The sequence below is a fragment of the Eriocheir sinensis genome, chromosome 40 (assembly GCF_024679095.1).
Source record: "Eriocheir sinensis breed Jianghai 21 chromosome 40, ASM2467909v1, whole genome shotgun sequence".
Classification (NCBI taxonomy): Eukaryota; Metazoa; Arthropoda; class Malacostraca; order Decapoda; family Varunidae; genus Eriocheir; species Eriocheir sinensis.
In genome coordinates this window covers 13,631,090-13,653,177 of record NC_066548.1, presented here as the reverse complement: position 1 = coordinate 13,653,177, position 22,088 = coordinate 13,631,090, and the positions used below count along the sequence as shown (strand labels likewise).

General features: G+C 41.6%; 1 protein-coding gene across 1 annotated transcript; it reads left to right on the top strand.

The window, feature by feature from the left end:
• LOC127009386 (zinc finger protein 112-like) lies at positions 1-21,542 on the top strand. Its single transcript, XM_050882424.1, has 6 exons — positions 1-611; positions 3,613-5,562; positions 6,651-6,866; positions 18,004-18,150; positions 18,433-18,625; positions 19,736-21,542. The coding sequence occupies exons 1-6, from the start codon at positions 558-560 to the stop codon at positions 21,139-21,141; spliced, it is 3,966 nt and encodes a 1,321-aa protein (XP_050738381.1). The 5' UTR covers positions 1-557; the 3' UTR covers positions 21,142-21,542.
• The last annotated feature ends 546 nt before the right edge of the window (positions 21,543-22,088 follow it).

The following is a 22,088-nucleotide window of genomic DNA, read 5'->3' as shown; positions in this document are numbered from 1 at the left end:
GAGGAAGAAGCCCCAAAGTGTGAGGTGTGGTATGAGGGAAGCCTGGGAGGTGATCTTTTCCGTGCTAGAGCGCAGTGTCTGGATGTGAATGCAAGGAACTATAGATGGTCTGAGTCCTGCAGCAAAGTGTGCCAGATGTGTGACGGGGGTGTGGACGAGACTGTGCAGCATGTAGTGCTGGAATGCAAGAAGTATGACAGGGAGAGAACGAAGATGATGCATGTGTTTCTGAGTGAGATGGGACGTAGAGTGAACGGGAGGACGGCAAGGGAGTGGATGGTGCTGCTGCTGGGGCTCAGTGGAGAGACGAGTGGACGAGTGATTGAGGCGGTGAAAGAGTTCTTGGAGGGCATGTGGCGTGCAAGATGTAGGGAATGATATCTTGCCCCGAGAACATAGACTTTCCGCATGTTTTGTTTTCTTTTCACACGAGCTGCCGATACAAAGGCCTGGCTGGGGAGAAATCCCGAGCCACCTGTGACATCAAGATCAAGATCAAGACCTAGCAGGACAACAATGGTCGACGACAGAATTCCTTGTTTCAACAACTTATCGTGATGGCCGGCTTCTCCCACGGGCAACCTACTGAATTCAATGCCTTTAGGACGCAGGTGACGTTATTAGTATAGGGGGTAATGTTCATAGAGATGCATGGGTCTTTGGGTGTAATACAGGGCGTTACAAAGGGGCGTCAGACTACTGCCGTTGAACATATAATATTGTGAGCACCAATGTACAGCAGTGTAGATATTCTGTGAAGGCTATTACAGAGAATGTTATATTAGTTTTCTTGGAGCAGTGGGTATTTCTCCAGGGTTAAGATTCGTCCTAAGTCACAGAGTTATGGATACGAAGAGGTAATGCTCCCATATTTGAGAGTTGAAATTAAATAAGTATACATCACAACCCCTTGGGGTAAAGATTCGTTTTAGTACCGTGCCAATATCTCATTATCTACTTTATGAAACATCACTATCTCTTCGTATATTTGGTTATACTTTATAAGAAGTCTGCCTCCCCCTCCGCCACTCCAGCCCCCCCTACCCCCCAAGACAAGCCTGGGTAACTGTGGGGGGTAAATCTTAAGAACCACCACTCCAGCTCCCCCTACCCCCCAAGACAAGCCTGGGGAACTGGGATTTTGGAGGGAGGAAGCCCAAATCACTGAAAAATAGGCTTCCAAAATTTCCCTAGAAAAATCCCTAAACCAGGGAAAATTCCCTAGTCTCGAAAGTAAGGAAAGTCCTTAACGCATACTCTTGTAGTCTATTCCAATATGACCTAGCATTCGGTCTGTTGACAAGTGTCAGGCGTGTCATTGGATGGTGGGCATAGTGACCCCCCGTCACCGCCGCCCTCCCAATCCGCCCCGCACTGCGTAATTTCTGACGGGCCACGCTGCATGTCAAATATATTTAAACTACTACAACCAAACTTTACGACCTGCTAACGGGGGGGCTTCGCCCCTGTTGACCCCCCCATTCTAACCAGGGATATATGCAACTTCTTTCTGCAAGGAGGTATTTCTCGCAACACCGGTTGCACCACCGTCACGGCCACCGCCAGAGGAGGCTGCGCTTTCATGATCACTATCCCCTATTTTCAATAATAAATACTCCTTGAATTGGATTTTGAAAGCGTTTCCATGGTTGTTGAACATTTGTAGAAAAGATATCATATATGAATAGCTAGTGTTGTTTCATAAGGTAGGTAATGGATCGAAATACTGGCACGGTACTAAAACGATTCTTAACCCAACAGTTAGCTTCATTAATTCTTGTAGGGAATCGTTGTTTTGGTGGTGGAAGGCCAAATCACTGAAAAATGGGCTTCCAAAATGTCCCTAAAAAATTGCTAAAATAGGGAAAATTCCCTAGTCTAAAGTAAGGAAAGTCCCTAACGTATACTCTTGTAATTTATTCCAATATAACCTAGCAGCTGCCACAGCAGGTCTTTTGATGAGTGTCAGGCGTGTAATTGAATGGTCACCATAGTGGAACCCCCACCCCACCCCCCACCGCCGCCGCCCCAATCTGTATAATTGAGCAACTCTTGGGAAATGTCATGTTTCATAAAAACATATGGTACAATACTGACGGTTAACCCATCCACTTCTTGTAAGTTGATGGTAGATCATTGTTACCGAGTAGTTTGGGGTTCAAAATGAAACAGATTTGTGACTGCTGTCATCCAGCACTGGCACTCCTACTGTCATATGACCCGGGAGTGACCTAACGATTGCTACGCATCACCCTGGCCTCCATTTTACTTAAACTATGATTACGCGCGTTGAACAATATCCGGTTGGTTTCTGACACGTGACAAGCTTCATGCGACCACTATTCACAAAATGCACATATGTCGCACGCCCGTGTCACTACTCGCCACGATTTTGGGACAGTAATCGGTCCTTTTGTCAAACTACATGCATACCAATAAAGAGGTTAAATAGTCCGTTAACACTTACCGAGAGGTGAAGTACAATGATATTTTGAGTGAGAGAGTGAGAGTCTGGTCCATCCATCATGGCAGCGCGATGAAAACTGGCAGAAACCCTGCCAACGTGGCACTGCCTGCACTATTCAACCCACGTAGTAATACATCCTGAATATAATCGTTTAAAATTATAAAATACAAATACTTGCGCCATTATTTGCTTTAATATTGAGAAGAAAATAACGTAGAACTCGTAAAGACCGTTTTATGTCCGAAATCGTAATGATCCATGCACGTACTGACTTAGGAACTAGTTTGTATGGTGCACTGCAAGGCAGGTACGAGGCTCAGTCTGTGCATAGAGGCGCTCGTGAAACAATAACAATGGACTTCATAATTAACGAGGCTTGCCCCCCTGGCCCCTCCCCAAGGTAAAACGTATACGAAAATGCATTATAATAATAATTCTTTCACGTGCTTATTTACTAAGAATATTGGTTTGGAATGGTGCTCCCTAAGATTAACCAATCCCTAAATTAAGGAAAACTCCCTAGTCTCGAAAGTAAGGAAAGTCCCTAACTTTATAACCTAACAGCTAACAGGGGGGCTGCACCCCCCCAAGAGCCCCCCACATGTATGATGCGCTGGATTTTTTTTTTTTTTTTTTTTTTTTTTTTTTTTGTGGAACATATTTAGACTACTCCAACCGAACTTTACAACCTGCTAATGAGAGGGCTTCGCCCCCCTCGACCCCCCTCCTAACCAAGGTGGGCTACACTCCCCATGGACCCCCCACATGTATGATGCGCAGGTAAAACTAGAGAAGTGCAACAGCATGTGTGACCTTGGAAAGGTTCTTATTCTCGTGGGGGCAATATTGGAGACGCGTACGTGCATTATTAGGTGTTATGAAGAGCTCCATGATGATCTTACAGTGTTATACTGCACTGGGTTGATTAGAAAAAGAGGCAAATTTGTCAGTAAAATTCAAAAGTTTATTAGTAATGAAAAGGCATGAACTTCAATAGACACACACTGTATGTTTGTAGTGTTCAGTAATCATTTCCATTCACAACCTCTATTCATTACAACATTATTTAGTATCTAGCCAGAATTGTGATTTTTAGTCAAAATCCACTATTCTTCAATATAACTGATGAAATTATTATTTTTCAGTTGAATGGATTATTAGCAACTCTTCAAAAGCTTCCGGTAGGAGAAAAGCAGACTGCCATAAATCTCCTCAAAGTGACAGTCAAGACCCAGTTACAGAATTCAGCCCCATCCAAAGCTAAGCAGAATCTGCCTGAACCAGGAAAGTACTTTTACCAAGATAGAGGCAACCATTGTCCAGTACAGGAAGAAGGGAGTCAAGGGTCAGAGAGTGAATTTGACCAACATCCCAGTGCAGGAAGTGAAGGACAGGATATAGATGAGGATTTATGCCTTAATCATGAGGTCCCTCAGTCCCAGGTGCTTCCACAGCCAACCCATCTCAAACATTCCATTGAGGAGAATTTATCTTTTAATATTCTACATCATCTGTCTGAGACAGACTGCCTAGAAAGCACCCTCACTGAAACAGAGAGTACAGATGATGCAGAACTACCTCATAAGGAGTCCATTTTAGAGAAAGAGCAAAATAGCAGAAATGACATCTGTTCTAAAGTCAAGACTAAAAACGATTGTGTCAATGATAGAAGGGAAGATGGGATGCTTATCCAAATGACAAGTGAATCTCGTAATAATATATTGGACAAGAGGTCATTTTACATCCCTCATAATGAATCAAAAAATGAGGGAGAGAATGAAAACCAGCAACATGGTTGTCTTGAAAGTCTTGGAAAATACAATGAAGTATTAAATGTGTCTGAACAAGACAGACTTTTGGGCACTGGTCATGAGCAAGTAGCAGTACCCATGTTGTCCCAGAGTGAACAGCAATTGGCATTAATTACCTCAAGGGATTTCTGTGAAGGCAGCCGAGAAGCTTCTGAATTTGGAGCAATTCTTCACTCTCAGGATCCTGATAGAGATTTGCATGTACTAGAAGAGCACAATGGACACAACTCCCAGGAGTATGGCTCAGGAGAATCTTTATTACAGTTAAGGGTAAAGAATGAAAAGAAGTATCAGAGTGAAGGTAAACTTGCTTCATGTGATAAGAACAATTCATTTGATGATAATAGCTGTAATTCTTTAAATCTGTCACATTTTCATAACATAAATGAAAGAGACAGTATATATTCTGAAGATCATTCATATTTGCTCCGTTATTTGGAAAAGGATCATTATGAAAAGATAGAGTACAAAATTGACACTATCTCCAGGAAAAGTAACCAAGATGGTTTTGGAAGAGCACTGGAAACTTCAACATCATGCTCAAATGGAAACCTTGATTGCTGTAAGAGGAGAGAAACACATGAGGAAATGGAACATGACAAGACACCTGTTGACTTGAGCAGTACATCCAGCATTGTACAGAATGTCAAAATAGAGGAGTGTATTATGGCTCATGAAGGATCACCTACAAACTCTCATCAGCCTCAAGGGGCTGTGTTTAGCAGTGAACCAAGTGATGTATGGAATGAAGAGAAGTCAAAGCCTAGCAAATCAGTGCATGGGCAGAAGCAGAAGAGGGTCTGTTCAGAAAACAAAAGACATAGACATACCAAATATAGCAAAACCTCATCTTCAGAGGAAAACAAATTAATAGAAGTTACAGATACTTCTGCATCAAATTTGCATGAAAGGGAAATTGGAGCAAACTTGGATTTGAACAATAGTGTGTTGCTGGAAGAGACTACTAGTTGTGTCAGAGATGATAATCAGTGTCACGGTTTTGAAGGCAGTTTGCCAGTTAATGGTCAAAGTGCTGGTGAAAAGTGTAACAATAACTGTAACAGTGAACAAGGGGTGAACGTTATCACATGTAAACCTCAGTACCAGAAAGAAACCAATACTTCAGAGAACAAGGAACTAGAAGTTCTACCTTCTAGTCTTCAGCCAGTGAGCTGCAAGATCTGTAAAAAAGAACTCCCAGACATCTCACTGTTCATGGCTCATCAGCGACAGTGTGAAGGTCACCTATCATGTACAATCTGCCAGGCTAAGTTTGTCCACAAGGTGAGTTGAAACATTATGCAGTTATATATTAGGAGGAAAGGAATATGATTGCTTTGGTAGGCCCATGATTGAGCAAGACTAACACAATGAACACAGTATGTGTATCCAGGCCCTGAGGGAACAAAACAAGAAAAACTTTTTTCTATCATCCTGACCTGAGTACATATGTTCACCTGTTATCTAAAAGAAATATAGTTGAGCTTTATGCATAATATGAATTACTTTCGGATTTTGGCAAAGAAATAGAGGGTTATGTTGTACTTGATTGTTATTTAAGTATTTATGTATACTGTATTACAATGTAACATAAATGCTTAGAAGTCAGTCAAGTAAATCATAACCCCTTATTTCTTTGTCAAAACCTGAAATTTAGTCTATAATATACATTTAGTTCAACTAGGTGTTTCTTTTAGATAACATTTCAACACATGCACCCAGGTCAGGCTGATAGGAAAAAAGTTTTTTTGCTTGCTTTGTCCCCTCAGGGCCATGACACAGTGGTCAAAACACCGCAATTGAACCATTCAGAAAAGTCTCTATACATTCGTAGTAACTACTGGTTAGCATGTGGTCATTTATATAACCAGTCTTAGCTTCATAATGTTATCAGAAACAAGTATGGGTGAATGGATGCAGTGTTCACCATCATCTGTACTAATTGTTGTTTACACTGGAATTTTACCTTCTTGTATAAAATTATGTATCTGTGCATATCTGAAGCTGGCAGTTTCAATATTGCTGGATTTGTTTTAGTGGCCTCCCACTGACACAATTTCATTAACAAGGTTATTTAGATTCTTCTTTCCCCTATTGAAATGTTTGGCATTAGACTTGCATGACCATCTTTGCTAGATTTTGCCTGCTTATGTGTCTCACCTCTTAATGGTTTAGACTTCAAATTTATAATTTATTATTACATTTTGATACATGCATTACCGGCACTAGATAATAACAACTAGTTTGCTTTGGTTTGCATTTTTTCACTCTTATGAATAAACTGGTGTTCTGTTTGAGGAGAAACAGGTAGTGTGATGTATTATTTTGTAGCAGCATTTCTATTATACATAACACTTTTTTTCCCTTGGCAGGTGACGTATATACGACACATGGAAGGCCATAAGAGAAACATTTGCAGCAAGTGTTCACAGAGCTTTTGTAGCCACAAAAAGCTAAAAGCTCACATGAAGTCAGAGCATAACTTTGACTTGTTATCAAAGACTTATCCTTGCCACATGTGCAGCAGAAGTTTTCTGAAGCGTTCCTCCCTCTACTACCATCTCAAAGTTCACGCATCTGATGAAGAGGTAACTTTTTATATCTATCATTTTTTCCTTGCTGATCTCATCCCCAGACCAACCAGAGAAGGCAGGGAAAATGGACTACTCATTTGTCACCTTCTGATTTCTGCTACTGCTGCTAGAGTATTTTTATGCTGGTGTTTGCTGAGAACAAACTTCTTTTTCTTCATAAGATAATTAGATACCAACCACTTCTATTAATTACCTTCACACCCTACTCTCCAACCACACTTCCAGTCTGATCATCACCTACTCTAGCCCTGACATGAATATTGTCATGGAAGGAAAGCTATGGGACTGGATGAAATCTCGGGACAAGTGCTAAAAGAGTGTAGAAATGAATTATTGGAGCCACTTTATGATATAATAACATGCTCTATAAATACAGGAAAAGTGCCTTTAGAATGGAAGAGAGTGAACATTGTACCAATTTATAAAAGTGGAGATAAAACTGAACCAGTAAATTATAGACCAGTCTCTTTGACAAGTGTAATATGCAAGATTTGTGAAAGTATAATAAAAAAGCAATGGATCGAACATTTAGAAAAGGAAAACATGATAAATAAGGGACAGCTTGGATTTAGAAAAGGGAAATTGTGTGTCACTACCGTATATGACGGCTTATAAGAAGCACTTTTTTTTCCAAAAATATGTCCTTGAAAATCACCCTGCGTCTTATAAGGTCAAGGTTTAGCTTTGGGTCACTGGCTAGTGAAGTTTTAGTGCAGCAATGGCACTTTAATTAAACTTTAAACCTCCCCGCAAATGTAAACAAGATGGCGATCGTATTTACAGCAACAACGGCAACTCTTTTCTAAAGTAATAGTGTATAACAGTAGTACTTACCGCTGCTACTTCATATAAAATGACACCAGTCAGGAAGAAAATTAAGTGACTTAATGCTTGTACCTAAACAAACTAGTGGACGGTTGTACACCAACCCTGACAACACTCGCAAGACACGCTATGATTCCTTAGTAGACAGGGATCATTAAGGTAAGACAGACCTTCATAAAACTATTTAACTTTGTTTGATTGATAAACACAAACAATATATGGATAATATTGATGAGATATTGAGAAGATAGGTTATTATTCGATATTTACAAGTGCCTGTTTCTCCATTTTGCGCTTATCTTTACATACGCAGTCAACAAACATTGAAGTACATTCAAGTTTGAAATTTCACACTTCCTTATGTTTTAAAAATGTACTAGAATATTACAACAACTAGACTTATCATGTAGAATAATAATAAAGAAATATGATGCACAAACTTTATACCCGTTACCCCTTTGAATGTCGCTGTCTCCACCATGTTTGTTTACATCTCAAAGCAGTACCCTTGAGTCTATAAGAAGGACCAGTTCTGGTAGGTCCCAGCAAATATTAAGGGTTTTGGTAAATCTTAAGAATCACCACTCCACCCCCTCCACCACCCCAGCCCCCCTATCCCCCAAGACAACCCTGGGGAACCAGGGTATTGGGGGGGGAACCCATATCACTGAAAAATGGCCTTCCAAAATTTCCCTTGAAAAATTCCCTAGTCTCAAAAGTAAGGAAAATCCCTACCGTATACTCACATGCGTGGGCTAATCGCTAACCAAGCATACCATCGCTAACCACCCCAAAGCAGCCCTGAGCCATAACTCAAGGTCATCCGAGACTCGGGCTGAACAGGCCTGGGCTATACCCGGCCCTCAGCACGGCAGCCGTTGGGCTGCGTGTTCTAAAAAAAATAAATAACCACGCGTGGTGGACCTGGTCTCACATGCGTGGGCTAGTCACTAACCAAGCATACCATCGCTAACCAAGCGTACCATCGCTAACCAAGCGTACCATCGCTAACCAAGCATACCATCGCTAACCAAGCGTACCGTCGCTAACCAAACGTTTGTAGAAAAAAAATATATGAAGACCTAGTGATGTTTCATAAGGTAGGTAATGAATACGAGCTATTTTGCTGCGGCGGCGTTAGCTCGATTAATCCCTTTAGGGAGCTGTGGTTTTGGTGGTTGTTATCTCGATTAATCCCTGTAGGGAACAGTGGTTTTGGTGGTGGACGGCCAAATCACTGAAAAATGGGCTTTCAAAATGTCCCTACAAAAATCCCTAGTCTCTAAAGAAAGGAAATTCCCTAACGTATACTCTTGTAATCTATTCCAATATAACGTTGCAGCCGCCGCAGCGGGTCTGTTGACGAGTGTAGGGCGTGTAATTGGATGGTCAGCGTAGTTGAACCCCCACCCCACCACCCCAATCGTAGTCGAGCAACTCTTGGGAAATGTCATGTTTCATAATTACATATGGTACAATACTGACGGTTAACCCGTCCACTTCTTGTAAGTTGATGCTAGATCATTTTTACCGAGTAGTTTAAGGTACAAAATAAAACAGATTTGTGACAGCTGTCATCCAGATTGAACTGACGCTCCTGCTGTTAACTGACGCGGGAGTGACCTACTGACTGCTACGTATGACCCTGGCCTCCATTTTACTCAAACTCCACTATAAGTATCGTGCATTGAACAATATCCGTTTGTTTTCTGACACTTGCTTGTCACACCATGTGACACATGACACCCCCGTGTCTTTGTTGGACCCGGTACTGGGATAGTAATCGGTCCTTTTGTCAACCTACATGCACACCAATAAAGAGGTTAAATATTCAGTTTACACTTACTGAAAGGTAAAGTAGACTGATATTTTGAGGGAGTGAGTGTCGGGCCTTCCATCCATTATGGCGGCTTGAAAACAACTGACTTCAGGAACCCGCCGTTAGGTGCCGCCGCTGAAACCCTCGTGTAGTAACATTTTCGAATGTATTAGAAAATACAAATAGCTGCGGCATTAGTTGCTTTAATATAGAGAAAAATTAACGTAAAACTCTTAAAAGACCGTTTTTTTGTCCAAAATCATTATAATCCATGAGCATTTTGGATATTACTGACTTAGGAACTAGTTTGTAGGGTGCACTGCAAGGCAGGTATGAGGCTCAGTCTGTGTATAGAGGCAGTTGTGAAACAATAACAATGGACTTAGAAAATTCAAGCCACCTAACTCTATAATTAAAGAGGGTTGCCCCCCTGGCCCCTCCCCAAGGTAAAACGTATACGAAAATGCATTATAATAATAATTCTTTCACGTGCTAAATTACTACGAATATTGTTTTAGAGTGGTTATTCTTAAGTTTTGCCAGGGTTTTAAATGTAAAGTATTGGGATTTGATAAGGACCTGAATACATGTGAAACTTTAATAATAACCTGATAGTGGGGAGGGCAACGAATGTCGGGCGAAAAATCTTCACCTGACACTCGTGGTTCAAACCGGTTTATTATATATATATATATATATATATAGATATATCTATATATATATATATATATATATATATATATATATATATATATATTTTTTTTTTTTTTTTTTTTTTTTTTACATGTTGCCTACGGGAATTGGGGTGTGTGTCTTATAAGCCCATGCGTCTTATAACCTGTCAAATACGGTAACTTACTATATTTCTACTCAAGAGCAATAGACGTGGTGCAAGAGAGAGAAGAATGGGCTGATTGTGTATATCTCGCTTTGAAAAAAGCTTTTGACAAGGTTCCGCACAAAAGATTAATCTGGAAACTACAGCAGTGGGGAGGAATGGGCTGAAAGGTTATTGAGTGGATGAAGGATTACTTAACGGGAAGAGAAATGAGGACGGTGATAGGGAGGAGAAATCAAATTGGAGGAGAGTAGAGAGTGGAGTTCCTCAAGGCTCAGTTCTGGCACCAATGATGTTCATAGTATATATAAATGATATGCCCAAGGGTATAAAAAGTTATATGAGCCTTTTTGCAGATGATGCAAAGTTAATAAGAAAAGTGAGAATGGAGGAAGACTGTGAAGAACTGCAAAAAGACCTGGACAAAGTGTATACAGTCGTCCCTCAAATAATACGGTTTCCATTGGTACGGTTTCGGTTGTATACGGATTGTCATGGAATAATTTTTTTAGGATTTTTAAATTTCCCGCTCGTCGCACCAAGTAGTTATGGCATGAGTGGCAACACTGTTGTACCAAAACACCTGCTGAAAGCACCCCAAAAGCGTTCGAGATAGGTGTTCACCTTGCAGAGGAATTCAGATTTAGAAGTTACGTTTTGGGATGAGGTACGTTGCCGTAGGGAAAGCCTACCACAAGAATGAGAGCAGTCTTCGCTGTATCTATGATCTTGATTTTGGTCTTGATGTCACAGGTGGCCTAGTAGTAGTAGTCGGTCGGGAGTTTCGCCTTTGTAACAGCACTGGGATTTCTCCCTTGGTCTTGGTTCGGGAGGTAGTTGTCCCTTTCGGTCCCAACTACAGCCTTTGAAACGGCTTACTTCCTCAGGGCCAACACCCTGAAAATCATAGTGTAAAAGAAATTCTTGCTGGGCATGCCGAGTTGGCAACTCGTGCTGCCGCGTCACGCGTTTGAGAGCACTCGGGATGTTCTGAGAGTCCCGATTCCCTCTCTCAAACACAGCCCAGGAGTGTTTCTAAGGGGGGCACTAATTTTATACGGATTTTCGAATAGTACCGGAATCCTAGGTCCCTAACCCCCGTACTATTTGAGGGATGACTGTAGATGGAGCCAGTTATGGGAGATGGAATTTAATGCAAACAAGTGCCATGTTATGGAAATAGGGAAAAGTAAAAAAAAAAAATGGAAAACATTCAGAATGGATGAAGAAAACTTAAAGGTGGTAAATGAAGAAAAAGATTTGGGAGTAACAATGCAAGACACACTATCCCCAGAAAAGCATATAAACAAGCTGTTTGGAGAAACCTACAAGATGATGCATAATATAAGGGCATCATTCCATTTTATGCACAAAGAAATGATGAAGAAAATAACAACAATGATAATACCAAAACTTGAATATGCTGCAGTTGTGTGGTCACCTCACAAAAAGAAGGATATCAGAAAGTTGGAAAGGATACAGAGAAATGCAACTAAAACGGTCTCAGAACTCTCAACTATGACATATGAAGACAGATTGAAGGAGATGGAATTGACGACACTGGAACAAAGAAGGGAGAGAGGAGATCTGATCATGCTGTACAAGTTGGTAAACAAGTTTGATGAGGTGGATAGAGATGATCTCTTCTTAACTGCGAGAATGCAGGGGCTGAGAGGACATGGAAAGAAACTTAATAAAGGAACCTGTTTGAGTGACTTGAAAAAGTATAGTTTTCCACATAGAAGTGTTAACACATGGAACAGCTTGCGGGAAGAGGTGGTGGAGGCGAGCAGTATCCAACAAATGAAGGAAAAGCTGGATGAATGTAGATATGGATATGGAGACAGGACTATTAGAGTTTAGCTGGGGCCCGGTAGGGTACAAATAGGTAAATACATTGAGGTAAATAAAGAGATAATCCTTTGTTCAAATTTTCCAAAAATGTTTGCCACTTCATTTTCCTCTCATCATCAGCAACAGCCTCATTCAGTATCATTCTATGGCAAATCATGGGCCTCTCTCACAAGTCTTCATTTGTTTCTCTTTTTGTTGGTGTCTTCTCTTCTACATACATATTGCCATTTTTATTATGTACTATTACTTCATGCAGAGTGAAGGCAATGTCATACAGTGTTAATAATGAGCACTGTAATTGGTCAAGCATCGTTCTGTACTATCGAAACTGCAGCCTGAGCTGAGCACTGCATACACACTGTGAACTGTGGCATCAATTTAATTTTGTTCTGGATGTCAGTAGAGGATTTTATTGAGTTTAGGATGAAATTTTCTGTAATTTTCTGCAAAGGGTTCATCAGTTTAACCCTGAGGGTGCCAGTGCCGTGTATCTACGGCGGCAGGTAGGTGCACGCTGTGTGCCAGCGCCGTGTATCTACGGCGGCGGGTAGGTGCACGCTGTGTGCCAGCGCCGTGTATCTACGGCAGCGGTTAGGTGCACGCTGTGTGCCAGCGCCGTTTATCTACGGCGGCGGGTAGGTGCACGCTGTGTGCCAGCGCCGTGTATCTACGGCGGCGGGTAGGTGCACGCTGTGTGCCAGCGCCGTGTATCTACGGCGGCGGGTAGGTGCACGCTGTGTGCCAGCGCCATTTATCTATGGCGGCAATTTAGAAAAATCGCCGTGGCATTATTTTGACTGAGAAGCTTTTCATACTTTGTCAGGACACTATTCATACCTTTACCCCTCCTAGTCACTGATCTTCACCCCCCCACCAAGCCTCTCGGGATCCCGAGGGTACGGGTCTCTTTCCTGACCTGACCACAGTGCAGGGAGGATGTCTCGCTGCGCAAAGCATATTTTGCGAACGTCCAACTTTGCTCGGGCCCTTGATGAAGCCCTTAGTGACTTCACGGATAGTGATTCGAGTGACTTTGAGTCTGATAGTGACCTTGATAAAGATTATATATATAATGATAGTGGTAGCTCGAGTGGTGAGGAAAGTGATGCCGACGCCTCGCTACTTGCATTATGCCCAAGCAAGGAGGGTTTTCGAACTCTCTGCTGCCTCTCAGGCCAAAAGGCTGAAGTTTGATAGACAAGCTCCCTGGGGCGAGTAAGTCTACAGGATGTAACACTCTAAATATCGTAAATTTCCAGCACCTAGAAATCATGGAAATTTTAAGAAGTGAGTAGTAAAATGTATCAAGTATGTGTTGTCTAATCATTCTGATCATTCCGCAAAAAACAAAAAATCCAAATTTGTTTGGCACCAGGGGAAGGTTTTTGCAAAAAATGCGTGGCACCAAGGCCATTAGTCATCCACTACAGGCACAATAGATTTATTCAGGTAAACTTCATAAACCACCTGTTGTTAGCCAGATTACGTTAAATACAGATATAATTGTACTGAATGCATAACCACGGATGATTTTAACCCCTTCATTACAAAAAGTATTCTAAACTCTAATAAAATAATTTAATGGTATCCAAAGTAAAATGAAACTGATTCTGTGGTTTGTGGTGCCCAGCTCTGCCAATTTAATTTGCTGTGCAGCTTTAACTTGGGATATTCTTTCTGGTAGGAAAGTTTTTTTCTTTTTTTTTTAACTAAGGTTGCAGATTATCTTTTATTTCTTTATTTCTTTAATTATTATTTTTTAGGTGCTGCCTGCAGCACCAGCAGGCTGTCTTGAGGGGCCTCTGAATGACCCCAGCCCGTTACTGGTGCAGGCAAATTTTATTTATAGTGGCTGCTGTGATGTATGACTCTTGCTTGGCCCATGCTGCCCCCTGGTGCTCCACTTGAATGAAGTTGCTGAAGTTAGGGTTGATTGAAGATCAGGGCAGCATGTAGGTAATCTTCCGCCACTCGGTAACGGTTAAAAAATCAGCGTGTTTCGGTAGGACTCGAACCTAGGTCCTCGGGCTCACCGCACCTATACACTGACCACTTGGTCACCAGTGTTCATTTAGCCCTCACCTACCTTCTCATTCCTCAGTTATAATGATTTTACATCTTTGGCATGTTCTTAACTTAGTTTAATGTTCCACCAAAGTATTTTCATCTTTGCTATTATCTCATGATACATAGGCATTTGCCATCACTTCTTTTCTTCAATTGAAATGTCTTTCCATCTATCTATATCTCTGACGCCTTGCTCCCCCATGGGAACTTCCCTCCAGGGGGTGGCTGCGGCAGAAGTGTCTCCATCTCTCCCTGTTCTGGCACTCCCTCTCAGCACATTCACTCCTGCTACTTCCAACTCTCTCGCTCCAATACTCAGTCACCCTATTGATCCACTTCACAGGTGGTCTTCCCCTGACACACCCTCCCTCAATCCTTCCCTCATACACTCTCTTCACAAATTCATTCTCCCCCTTTCTCATCACTTGTCCAGACCATCTCAATGCACCACGCTTCACCCACTCCACCACTCCACACTCCCCCCCTTTTGCTGTCACACCCATACCAAACTGCTCATACATGCTTTCATGGCTTTCTCCATCCCATCCTGACACACCACATGTACCTCTTGTATAACTCATTTCCACTGCACGTATTCTCGATTGCTGTGCTGCATTCCATGTCCACGTCTCTGATGCATATGACAGAGTTGGCAGGATAATACTATTCCTTATCCCCTCTTTACCTCCATGCACACACTTCTTCCTTTCATAACTCTCTCCAATGCACCCACCACCTGTCTGCCCTTCACTGCTCTTTCCCTCACTTCACCTTCCATACTGCCATGCTAACATAAAATGGTCCCTATATATTTAAACTCAGTCACCTCCTCCATTCTCTCCTCCCCTAACCTTATCCTACACTTCGTTGTACCCTCTGCTCTAACTCTGTACGGCTTTGCAAAATCGATGACCTGTTCTCTCGCTCTCTCAAATACCATAACCTTACTCTTTCCAGCATTCACTCTCAGCTTTCTCCTCTTACACAACCTGTCAAACTCATCCACTATCCTCCGCTGCATCCCCTCATTCTCTGCCAACAACACTGCATCATCTGCAAACAAGCCTGCAACCAGTGACTCCTCTGTACCTCTCACTTTCAGCCTTGGACCAAGCTCCTCCACTCTGGCTTTCATTTCTCTCATACAACCATCCATGTACACATTAAAAAGCAATGGTGACATCACACACCCCTGTCTCACACCCACACCAACACCAAAACTCTCACTCAACTCACCCCTAACGCGTACAGAGGCACTCGCATCCTTATAGAAGGATCGGATTCCCTCCAGCAAACACCCTCCCACACCATATATTCTTAGAACATCCCACAACCCCTTCCTGTCAACCCTGTCATATGCCTTCTCCAGGTCCATGAACACAGCATACAGCTTCCTATCCTTCTCTAGGTATTTTTCAACTAACATTTTCAGTGCAATTATTTGGTCTACACAACCCCTCCCTTTCCTAAAACCCCCTTGTTCATCGCCTACACTTTTCTCAGTTATTTTCTTCATCCTCTCATTTAAAACCCTTCCATACACTTTTCCTGCCACACTGAGTAGACTTATTCCCCTGTAACTATTACAATCACCTCTGCTCCCTTTCCCTTTGTACAGCGGCACAACAATAGCCTTTCTCCAATCCTCTGGCACCTCACCCTGTTCCCATCCTAGGTTACCCATAATATCCATTCCACAACTACCCCTCCTCCATACTTCAACATTTCTGCTGTTATGCCATCAGCTCCAGGGGCCTTTCCTACTTCTAACTTCTTCATTGCCTTCTCTATCTCACCTCTCTCCACCCTCCCCTGTGGATCTGGCCGAACCACATTGACCTTTATTCCCACACTGGTCACTTCTGCGCTCCCTCCCACACTCTCATTCATTACAGTTTCAAAGTGCTGTTTCCATACCTCCCTTATCTCCTCATTCCCTCTCACAAGCACCCCATCTTTCCTCTTAATGCTACAAATATCATTCTTTTCTCCCCCATTTCTCTTTTAACTTTTTTCCAGAAAAGTTTTCTGTTCTGGTATTTTGCTGAAATTTTCCTACCAAAATCCTCATCCACTCTCTCTTTACTTTCCCTAACCAATCCCTTCACCACCATCTTACTCTCCCTGTACTTTCTCTCCCATCTCCCTGTCACTTCCTCCAGCACATTTCTCTGTAACATTTTCTTGTAGTTTCTTCTTTTCTCCTGAACTGCCTCTTTTATCTCATCCGTCCACCATGCACTCCCTTTCTTTCCTTTTCCACATGACCTATACCCGACTACTTCCTCAGTTGCCCTGACACTGAACTCTTAAAAACCTCATAAACCTCATTCACTCCTTCACTGTGTTCTATCTGTGCTCTTGCTCTTCCAAGTATTTCCTCCACTTTCCTCCTATACATCTCCCTGTGGCCACTGTCATGCAATTTTTCACTTGCTAGTTCCTTCCTACCCATCCTAATTTTGGCTACTACCGTGAAGTGATCAGATCCACCATACATATCTCTCATCACCTTTGCATCCACAACATCCTGTTGCAACCTCATATCCACAGCTATATAGTCTGTTACACTCATGTCTCCCCTTGCCCACATATACCTGTGAATTAGTTTGTGCTGGAAGAAGATGTTTGCCAAGAACAGACCCCCCTCAGCACAAACATCCACAAGGTATTGTCCATTCTTGTTCAACCCATCCACCCCCCTTTTCCCAACCACACCACCAATCTCCCTGCTTCCAGCTTTTGCATTCATATCTCCTAACACAAGAATTCTTCTTTCACTTCCAAAGTTTTAAACACTGTCCTAAGTCCTCCCAGAATCTCTTCATCCCACTCATGCCTTTCCTTCCCTTATCATTCACTGGCGCATATACACACACCCATGCATACCTTACTATCCCTATCTTCCCCGTCATCCACACTATCCTCGAACCACACCACCCATGCCCATCCACTCCAGCCCACACTCATGGGGAGGCCAATAACACACACCCGTCTCCCCCTTCCTCCTTCAACCCCTGCCCACACTACTCCCCCCTCCACACCCTCCCCCTGGCCTCACTCCCACACTCCCACACACCACTACCTTTCATATGCGTCTCACTCACACCTAGCACATCAATCTTTCCTTTCTGGAATTCATTAATTATCTCCCTTCTCTTCCCTTCCTCATTCATCCCATTCACATTTATGCATGCTACCCTAAAGAGTTCCTCCCTCCTCCTCCTCCTCCCCTTCCCAGGGGCAGATGGAGACCCCTCCGCCCATAGCCACTTTTCGTCCACCCTTGGAGGGGCCACTGGCAGCTGGCAGGGCTAGTGCAGTGCTCATTCCCGGAGGGACACAAGGCACAATTGAAATGTACTGGAATAAATCTAAAGCTAATACCATTCTATTTTTAATGATTGTGCCTCTGCAGAAACAAACACAGTTCTAAATGTAGAAGTGATTCAACTAGTCTGTGATGAAAGTCAACAAAATAGACTACTGACAATTGATGAGTTGGGTTGTCAGTCACTCTAATATGTGTAACCATCTATGAAAGGTGAAACTTTCTCAGAGTTCATGTGCCCATAATTTGTGTGCACTAGGACTTGGAGGATATTTTAAGCAGGAGCAGCACCTAAACACCAGGACTAAGTGGGAATTTATCAGGTAAATGGAAATTAGTATAAATCTAACTTACAGAAAAGAGATATAATGAACTCTTTTTTTTTTTCCCCCAACAGGAAGTTTGCCAGAAGTGTGGAGCATTCATCAAGGGGACGGAACCTTTCAACTTACACATGGCGGACCACCATAAGGCTACCAAGTTTCATTGTCACATTTGCTCAGCAAGCTTCAAGCGTCGTCAGCAATATGATGACCACTTAATGGTTGGAGAAAAAATAGTCTTAATGATCATTATTATCATAATCATCACAAATTCTATTTCCTGCATTGACAAGTTGGAAAATCATATCAGTCTTTCCAATGTTATGAAATCTACACAAAAATAAAAGCTACTTTATATAGATATAATTTGTCATTCTGATGTTGATTGTAATAGTAATAGTAATAATCAACATCATCATTATTATCATCCCCTTTTCTGTGAGACATTTTAAACTTAAATATCCAATATATAAGATTTCCCTTATGCAGTGTATTTTTTGCAGCATCATAAGAAAAACAGGTGTGAGATCTGTGGACAGCCCTTCACAACCAAGCGGGCACTGATACGTCACTGTCGCCATGAGCACAACAGATTGCCCCAGAATATCACTCTTGACCGCGAGTATAAATGTGACAAGTGTGATAGGGTGTTTAACAGGCCCTCACTTCTCCGACACCACTTGCAGTTGCATCGAGGTACTTGGCAAGCATTTGTGTATTTTTTTTCATTGATTTTGTGTTCCTATACAGAGGGTACATACTGGAGTTTCTTAGCCATCTAATTCTTAGGAATTCATAAGAATTTCTCAAATCTTACAACTTATAACACTGATTATGTTGTAAAGGTGTTACTTTGTTTTGGTACTGGTGTGGAAGGTGACCATTTTTGGCCTCTATATCCTGACTCATAGTAAGTGATGTAAAAAGAGACCAATTTATTGGAAATGTATTTCTTTTAGAAAGTAGGAAAAAGATTTGAGATTTAAGGAAATACAGAACATCAATAAATTTAAAAATCTCTGCTGTTGAAAGTCATATTAAGGACTTTCTTGTATATGAAGTAGGTAACTGTAATATGAATAAGATGAATTACACTATGAAAATTGGAGACAGGAGGGAATCAATAGGAGGGGGCAAGAAGGACTCGGGGGCTTCAGGTGTAACTTTTGGTGACTATGACTTTCCACTTGAGTATTTCATATAACATTTTCATAGTGGATAGTTAGCAGCTGACCACATCCATTTCATCAACCAATTTGTTAAAAATGCAGTAAAGTATAATAAACCACATGTATGGCGTATTCATAGATGAAAGAGCATTTGACTCGGGTAGAACTTCAGCAGTTATACAGACACTCAGGAATAAGAAATGAAGTTGGGCAAGTAACATTATGTGCAGAATTGAAAACAAATGGACATCCAGAATAACAATGGTAACCCAAAATTGAAGAAGTCTGGCCAGATAGAGGGCCAGGTGGAGAAATGAAATAAGAGCATTGGTTTTAGTTTGCTTGAGTAGGATGCAGTACTTTAACATCAGTCAGAGAGAGGTGGAGAACATTTGGAATATGCCTTTGTCAGTAGACTAATAATGGATGAAGATGATAATTATAACAATTGGGTAATATTAAAAGATTTTTAATTCAAATGTTTGTAATTCTTATAATAGGCAGAATTATTGACTAAGAAGTTAAAGCTAGTTATATGATAGTGAGATATTTCAAAGATGAAGAAATACCAATCAATAGTCAATATGTAGATTAAGATTTGCATGTATGAAAAAACATTCCATAATTTATATTTCAGGAGTGAAGCTTGAGTGTCGCCTGTGCAACAAACAGTTCAGCCATAAGCGTGGTCTTCGAAAACACATGAACAGCATGGGGCATGAACACACCCTCCTAACTAACAGTTTGGAGAAAGACCATGCATATGATATGAAACAGAACTTTGCTTTTACCTGTGAGTACTGCGGCCTTAAGTTACCCACGAGACATTTGCTTTCCAAGCATAGCAAGCTGGCACACAAGGTGGGAATCACATGGCAGTGTCCTCACTGTGACTACACCACAAAGCGCAACCACACCCTGAAGAGGCACATGGAACTGCACTTAGAAAGTCGCAACTACATGTGTGAAATATGTGGCAGTTCCTTTCAGGCCCTTGCTACCCTCAAGGATCATTATAATTTTGTACATTCTGATGAGAGGAACTACAAGTGCCCTGAGTGTGACAAATGCTTTAAGAATAAGTCTTCTCTGGCAAGGCATAGTCGAACGCACTCTGATGATCGGCCTTACAAGTGTCACTGTGGGACAACGTACAAGAGATTATCTCATCTAAAGCGGCATTCATCATCAGCTCACAAAGAAATTATGAAATCTAGGGCAGTCAAAAAGTTAAAGAGATCAGAAGATATGGATACAAATATTGACGACTCTAGGACAGGACAGGATCAGAGTCATTCAAAAGAGTTTTCGGAGGAGTGTGAAGAATTTGAATTTGTATCTATTAATAATTCCTCTCTGTCACCAGTTATTCAGACTGATGCCTCAGTGAAGGGGACATCAGATATTTTACTCCCTACTCAGGAGAGTATTATCTTAATGGGGGAAAACTCTGACTCTGATCAGGGTCATCTCATTACTGTTGGAGATTCACAGATTATTCAGCTAATTCCATCAACATTTCAGTTTCCTCAGGAGAGTAGTTTTCAGACAGTGTCCTTGGTTTCAGCTAGTGACCTTCATGCTATTCCTTTGTCCACCCCATCATCATACAGTCAAGGAGGTCACAGTGGCCCAGTGGTGGTAGAACCTTTCAGTTTGTCACAGAGTTCTGAAACTATGGTAATGGTTCCTGATGTAGATCCCCTAGGAGACTCAGACACCATTCCCACAACACTGCGCACACTAGAGAATGGTGCTTTAGCTGAACCAGGACGCATTAGGAGGGAGCTTACAAATCATGGAATCAAACAAGAAATAGCTCTGCCTTCCCTGGAAGCCCATGCAGAGCTGCCAGTGAGTCCTAGTCTGGACACGTATGACTACAGTGGTGCAGCTGCCTCCCCACAGACCACCAACCTGCTACCCGCACTCCCTCCACCACACTTCATTACCCATGCTCACTCCCACAACACCAGCCAAGACATGCTGCAGTCAAGTCTCATAATTTCAGATTTTGTGCTTCCAGTGGAGGGTAATAGATAACTTGTAGGATATAGATATCTCCAGCTTTTAAAGTAGTCTTTCCATTTTGAGCTTGATCTTTCCCATTCTAGTGGTTGATAAGGGCAGGAGGAAGGATGCTAGAAGTGATACTTTACAAAGCAATCTCCCAGCACATGAACTGAAATTCATATTTTTTTTTCCTTAAATATAATTCTGTTGTTAATACAATATTAGCTTTAAAATGTTCAGGAACTTTTATAGTACACATTTCTCAATGGCAGAGGAAGGTGCTTTTCATTAAGTATTTTTGTATAGAAAAAGAACTTAGTATCCATGATGTGAAGATTTTCTTTGATTTTTTTTTTTATTTAAGTGAGAATTTCAGAAAACATTTGTAAAAGTGACTGTGATAATCTATTTATTAAAAACTATTTACATTACTGAAATTTTTCCTTTCCCAAATTGACAATGAACACCATCTTGCTATGAAATCTTACCCGACCAAAGATTATACGTGCTAATTCAAGTGCACCCCATCTGAGAAATTTGACCAAAAGTTTTTTTTTTTTTTTTATGTATTTACCTTTTTATTCTTTAGATTGTTTTGAATTAATTATTAATTCATTTATTTATCAAAAAAATTAATGTATGTAGTTTGAAATTGTGACCCAATCAGCCACGACCAATGAACTACAAGCAGCCTTTTTCATCCTCATTGTTGGGGAAACATAAGATTATAATGTGCCTGAATTGTTGTGTTTAGACAAGCATGTGTATGTGGCTGTATGGGTGGAGGCCAAATGTGTGAATAGTAGAGAAGAGAGGAAGGTAAAGCTGTGAGAATACACTATTAGCTGCGCGTGGCCGCGGTGCTCATCTCCTTACCATTGATCCTTGAGCCCGTGGTGAGAAAACCCATTAACCCGGGACAGAGTGCCAGTGCAGCATCCTGTTTACCACAGCTTACTTTCCCTAGATTTCTCCAG